This window comes from Salvia hispanica, chromosome 5 (genome assembly GCF_029641045.1).
Source record: "Salvia hispanica isolate PSC_SH4W2 chromosome 5, Shi_PSC_v1, whole genome shotgun sequence".
In the NCBI taxonomy this organism is placed as follows: Eukaryota; Viridiplantae; Streptophyta; class Magnoliopsida; order Lamiales; family Lamiaceae; genus Salvia; species Salvia hispanica.
The window spans coordinates 18025149-18031700 of record NC_142696.1 but is presented as its reverse complement, the minus strand read 5'-3'; the positions used below and the strand labels follow the sequence as shown (position 1 = coordinate 18031700).

The 6552-nt window shown below is 38.0% G+C and overlaps 1 protein-coding gene across 1 annotated transcript; it reads left to right on the top strand.

Annotated features, from left to right (window-relative positions):
* Positions 1 to 2294: 2294 nt before the first annotated feature.
* LOC125191153 (inactive protein kinase SELMODRAFT_444075-like) lies at positions 2295 to 5877 on the top strand. The gene is made up of 9 exons (XM_048088638.2): positions 2295 to 3424; positions 3624 to 3775; positions 3851 to 3945; positions 4019 to 4761; positions 4832 to 4992; positions 5070 to 5146; positions 5212 to 5359; positions 5440 to 5589; positions 5672 to 5877. Exons 1-9 carry the CDS (start codon positions 3250 to 3252, stop codon positions 5798 to 5800), a joined length of 1830 nt encoding a protein of 609 aa, XP_047944595.1. The 5' UTR covers positions 2295 to 3249; the 3' UTR covers positions 5801 to 5877.
* Positions 5878 to 6552: the final 675 nt, after the last annotated feature.

Below are 6552 nucleotides of genomic sequence, written 5' to 3'. Positions count from 1 at the left end.
AGAATGTAAGTAGATTGTTTCTTCGCCCTTCGCAAGGACGGTGTTACGACTGACTTTCTCGGAAGATGAGACCCTTAGAACCCTAAACTACCCCAGAACTTCCATTTCCCAAGTGTGTGTTTTTGTGTGTGAGCTAAGAGCAAAATCCGTATATGGCGTGTGATGCATGCTCCTTTATTTATAGGCGTTGAAGTGGGCCCAGCGAGGTATAGATAGTCTTTGTTGCCCTCAGCTATTGACTCCCTTCTTCTAGCCATTCTTTTCCCTTCAGTTCTGCTCACTTTCCTTCATTTCCTTCGCTAGTCCGTTTCCTCCGGCTTTTCCTGGGTCTAGCGATTCCGTCACACACCTGGCTTAAAAACTGTGTTAGACCCAGTAAAATATAGTGCTTTTCACCACATAACCGATGCATGAAATTAGCCTTATCAATGACACTATAATAATACGAAAAATAAAAAATCTATTTTCACGCTAATACTAAGTGCTCCATTAGACTAAGGACTCGTTAATTTCGTGCTGGTTCGTGCGGGTTCGTGTCGTGTTATAATATTATAAATAAAATAATAATAATATATTCTTAATATTATTTCTTAACGTAAGCTTTGACACATACCCACTATTTTCGTGCGGGTTCGTGTCATGTTATCATGTCGTGCCAAAAATTGACAGGCCTAATTAGTTGTTTGATTTTACAAATCAAGTCCAGATCTGAGGTTGCGGTGTATTTTTTGAGTCTCCATCCATGGAGTTGAGTCTCTGTATTTTCGTGTTACTTGGTGAGGACGATAACCTAGCTATCTGAAATGGGGACCACTATGTGCTTGTCGCCACCTTTTGTTTTACGTCCTTTCATCTTTTCAGCTTTTCTGCGCATGTAGGTAGTTAGTTAGCCAACACGTCGGTGATTCTCTTTTTCTGGTGTATAACCATTTTTGTAAGCATCTTCTAGAAGCGTTCCACATGCATACTCGCACCTTAATTCATATATGCATCTTAATTTGAGCGCGTGACAATGCAGCATGGATAGCTAGAGGCCTACTAGTTAGGATAACATAGGTTCATCCCATTTTACGCCTAGTTTAAGCTCAACCCTAAAAGCGTGGTAGCTAATCAATTCCTCCAAGATGTCTTCACAATTGCCCTTCGCTTCCTTCCATCTCTGTGGGATCGATCTTTTACTCTCCTATATTATCCAGTAGAAGAGGGTTAAGGTTTTGATAGAACGTTTTAGGCGAAGGTCCAACGACACAACTAGGTCTAGATATCCTCTTGACTAGTTGAAAATCTTGCACTCTAAATTTGCTCTTTCATGTTCATAACATAAAGTTATATTAAAAAAAATTAATTATTAATTTATAATATAATAGAAATAGTTGCATAAACTATAAGAATTATACTCTATTAAATATTTAAATATATAAAAATCCTAAAACTATGAAAAAGAATACCTATAAAAAACTAGGAATCATTGTATAGTAGTACTACCTTTTTAATCAGAATCTGATTACTTTCTCGGTCTACTTAAAAAATCGAAACAAACATTGGATTGTAGTATTAAGGAATCATATTAAACATAGTGTAAAACATAATATTTCCCATACTACTTACAAATATAAATGTTTTAGAGTGATATTTCTTCAATGTTAAATATTTCATCATTTTAAAATGTTTTTTTTTCTACCTAACATAATAAAAAAAAAATGGTAGTAATGCGATATACTATAAGACTATGTAATATTTGATTTAATTTTGTTTATTTTCCTTGGATAATTCTAATATAATACAGAATATTGTTATAATGTCTTGTATTCCCTATTTTTTGTATATGCATAATATATGAGAACGTTTTGAATAACTCTTGTTTCTCTAAAATAAATTCAAAAATCTAGTGCACTGAACCCTACTTTAATATTTACCACATCTGGCTGCAGATCACGTTGACAAATTATATTTAAAAATTTGGAGAGATTTCATAAGAGTCTACTGTCAAAGGGTGTCAACTTATTTGGAAAGGTATTTTATGATAAATTCCCCTTTTTACTTGATAATGAAATGGCATGCAGATTTACTAATGTTGGTTTAAATTATCATTTCGTTTACTTAAGAGAAACGCTCTCGAGAAAGAAGAACATTGTCACATTGTCTGTAAACAATAAAGATCAGTTAAGAGAAAGACAGAATTGTAAGATTTCCCGTTTGTAATTTTGGATTTTTTTTCTTTATTTTTTTAATTCAAGAATTGTCATAAACACCAAAAGATGTTATTTTTACTTCATTATTTGATGCAGGCTTCTCTGTGATTGTTTGGATGATACATTAGAGCTATTTTATGGTGAGTTGTAGAGGTTGTTCAACTTGATATCTCATCTCATGTCACATTTCTCTTTTTCTCTCTCACACATAGTGAGCCCCTTGTATCTGTTCTTGGTGTGTCTTCTTGTGATGGGTTCATTGTTGTTTAGCTTTTGTTATGTCAAAGAAGATACATGAAAAAGGTCCTCTTTTGCCCAATTTTGCTAGCATCTATTTGTGCACATATGTGCACTATGTATGCTGTTTGTGTGCGAGTGGGTATTTTGTTAGAGAAGATTGTAGTACATATATGTCTGAAAACTTCAAGATTTTTCCAATTTATTTGTTGTTTTCTTGTGAGTTTGGATGTAAGTAAGTAGTAGTATTTGTTTAATGTGTGAGGCCATTAGTTATACTTTGGGGTGAGAAAAGAAACATCTTTGATTTTGTAAAGGAATCTGATTTCCACATTTCCCAGCACTCCAATTATTGGTAATAGTGTGGAGAGAAAGGGAACTCAATTTTTATTTGGTAAAAAAGCTCATTTCATAAAATCAAGGCCATTTCATTCCTTTTCAGCTTGCTTTGAAATCTATGATTCAAAAAGCAGCTTATTACTTGCATTTCAGCACATGGTGATGAAGGAAATGGATGTATGTTTGTGTCGACAATGTTGTACAAATCCATGTGCTTAAACAGAAGTATCGTTTGTCAAGGCTCCATCTCTAGCTAAACTCTTGTTTCTGTGTTGATTTCAGAAAAAAAAAAAAAAAAAAAAAAAAAGTCGATTCATTATTGGAAGGGCGTTTAGCTTGAAGAGATCCTTCACTACTTTTGTTGTGTTGTTGGAGGCTACCAATGGACGTGATAGCTAGTTTCTGTTTGTTGTGAGCAAAATTTCGAGTAAATATTCTGTTTTGGCTGAGGACTGTGTGATCGCTTTGACCTCTTAGTGTAATGAGCCGAGATAGGGAAGGGAGAAGGGACAAGGCTTCTGATGTTGCCAAAGTTGTGGTGGCTGTTAAGGCAGCAAAGGTGATTCCTAAGACTGCTTTGATTTGGGCACTTACTCATGTCGTTCAGCCCGAAGACTGCGTTACCCTTCTTGTCTTGGCCTCTTCACAAACTAGTGGTAAGAATTTCTAGTACATGTTTGTCTAACATTTTCCATTATCATTAAACATTTATATGACAAGCCTTTGTTGCTCGTCTCTGCATTAGCCTTCTTGCATTTGTTAGGTGATAAGAAAACTCTTTGCACAGATGTTCAAATTCATCCTTTCTTGCTCCTGCTTGGTCATTTTCTGATTCTTTGCATCGACTTAAGCCAGGTCTATTTTGGGGATTCCCAAGATTTGGTCGAGATTGTGGCCGTGGCCTCCGGAGGTCAAAATCAGCTTCAACGACAAACAAGATATCCAAGATTCATGACAGTTGCAGTCGGATGATTCTTGAACTCCATGATGTGTATGATCCTAAAACAGTGAGTTATCTGCCTCTTTTATGTTGGTTTCTTCATTCTTGAACGAAATTGATGATCTATTATTTTGCTAATAAGATCGACATAAATATCAAAGTCACCTCAGATCTCTCCTGTGGTGGAGTGGCTGCAGAGGCAAAGACAACTCAAGCCAACTGGGTGGTTTTGGATAGGTAATGTTTATTACAACCTACGTTTCGTGTCGTAAAAATTATGCAAAAGCTTATATGTTTCAACGTCCCGTAGACAGCTTAATCATGAGAAGAAGCATTGTATGGAACAGCTGCAATGCAACATTGTTGTTATGAAGAATTCCCAGCCGAACATTCTCCGGCTCAACTTAGTTGGATCGGATGCAAGTAAAGCTAAATCTCCACCTCCTCTTCAGCTTGGTAGCCCCGAGAAGGTGAGAGCATTGCAGGCCGAACAAAGTTTCGATGGATTTAGCTGGGACAACGAGTATCTCCGCCTTTCCACTCGCCAAAAGATGATGTTGCAACCTTTGATTCGAAAGATTTTTGGTTCAGATGGTCAGTCATTCGAGAATCTTGATGAGTGTTGCAATCCTGCAGCTGAGAACTGCAATTTGAGGGAAGTGATTTCTCCGTCAAGAAGAGCGCCTCCTAGGCCTCCTCCTTTGTGCTCCATATGCCAACACGAGTCACCTGCATTCGGGAAGCCTCCAAGATGGTTCACGTATGCAGAGCTAGAGCTTGCAACGGGGGGCTTCTCACAAGCCAACTTCTTGGCCGAGGGAGGCTACGGATCCGTGCATAGAGGCGTACTCCCTGATGGTCAAGCAGTGGCGGTCAAGCAGCGCAAGTTGGCGAGTTCTCAAGGAGACAAAGAGTTCTGCTCAGAGGTCGAAGTGCTGAGTTGTGCTCAGCACCGCAACGTTGTGATGTTAATTGGTTTCTGCATTGAAGGTGGAAGGAGATTGCTGGTGTATGAATACATCTGCAATGGAGCTCTTGATTCTCATCTCTATGGTATGTACTATCAGTGAAATTTTCGTGTTTCCCTTGGCTCGAATTTAATGTATTTTCCTTTTGTGTCCAGGACAGCATCAGGAGACGCTGTCATGGAGTGCGCGCCAAAAGATTGCAGTTGGAGCAGCGCGAGGCCTGAGGTATCTTCATGAAGAATGCAGAGTTGGTTGCATCGTGCATCGCGACATGCGGCCTAGCAACATCCTCATCACACATGATTTTGAGCCATTGGTAATTATCTATCATGGATAGGTGTGTGGGGGTGGATGTAGTGTAGTGTTTTCTAAAGTTTTTTAATTTTGGTGAAGGTGGGAGACTTCGGGCTGGCTCGTTGGCAAGAAGACGGGCAGAAAGGGGTCGATACTAGGGTTATTGGGACGTTCGGGTAAGGTTAATTAATGCATCCTTGTGGTGTGTAGCAACAACAAACTAATGCATATGTAAGTTTAGGTACTTGGCACCTGAGTATACTCAGAGTGGTCAGATCACAGAGAAGGCCGATGTTTACTCGTTCGGTGTGGTGCTTGTGGAGCTGGTCTCGGGGATGAGGGCCGTGGACCTCAAGAGGCCGAGGGGGCAGCAGTGTCTCGCAGAATGGGTGAGCCAGCCTCTGCCTCTCTATCTATACATGAAAACATTGTCGAATATGTGTGATTCGAATATGCAACGCCAATGTAGGGTCGGGCGGTGCTTGAAGCTCACGACTTTGGGGAGCTCATCGATCCACGGTTAGGAAGCGAGTATTTGGAGCATCAACTTCACTTGATGTTGGAAGCTGCATCTTTGTGTCTTCGTACGGATCCTCGGGATAGACCTCGGATGTCACAGGTATGTTACGAACATTTTAATATGCATGGTCCAACATAATCTTCTAAAGATCGTATATATTTATGACTATTTATTGTCGTAGGTTCTCCGCATACTGGAAGGCCAAACACCCATGCTAATGAAATGCCAGACTCAAAATCAGACAGATCATCAAGTACAATGTAGTATATTGTTAGAGTGCGAGTCGACTCCAACCCAAATTCAAGTATAAGTTTTTATATAGTTAGATATGCCAAAATTCTTTTTGTATAAGGATTATTTAATTATATTTTTAATACTAATCATAATTTTTTATAAAGAGCTCAGTAAAATTATCGAAAGAGTATTGTAAAATTTTAAATTATAAATATGCAGAAAAAGAGTGATATTTTGTTTAGTTCGAAAAATGGAGATGCAACTGTTGTTTTTCTGAAATTGTCGGCTCTTTCGATATGGAAATTACTTTTAACACAATCACTGCATATATCTCTAGTTTACATGCCTCTAATTATTGCGCAGCTAAATTCAACAACACCAATGTCAACCCTAAAAAAATATTATTCACATATTTTGGGGTCCAGCTTAAAATATTGGCTCTGTTTGTGGCGGAGGCCAGAAGAAATTTTGTGATAATCACCTATGTCTCATTCTCATAATTCATTGAGTTGATAGTTGAATTTGGCTATATTTCAAACGTTAAATCAAATTTTGAAACACCAAAAATTTCAACACAACAAATATATGGGCCTTTCCGGAAATTGGGCCAATCAACAAATTGTTACTGTGGTTTGCATATGTTGATCATTTGGGCTCACTCATATATTGTCCAAGTACCAAGGTGACCTAAAATGATCATATTTTCATCTTATTCACTGAACAATTAAGTTGATTTTTAACTTATATTGGTTTTAGTTTTACTTCAATTTGATTTTTTCCTTACGCAGTTGTGGAATTATTCTCCCCTCCCCCCAACCCTTTGTTTTT

Bases quoted from the DNA above. Each gene is read 5' to 3' on its own strand.
- LOC125191153 (XM_048088638.2), top strand. From the start codon at position 3,250: ATGAGCCGAGATAGGGAAGGGAGAAGGGACAAGGCTTCTGATGTTGCC. The intron at 3,776-3,850 runs GTGAGTTATCTG...TTTGCTAATAAG, and splicing joins ATGTGTATGATCCTAAAACA to ATCGACATAAATATCAAAGT. The intron at 4,762-4,831 runs GTATGTACTATC...TTTTGTGTCCAG, and splicing joins TCTTGATTCTCATCTCTATG to GACAGCATCAGGAGACGCTG.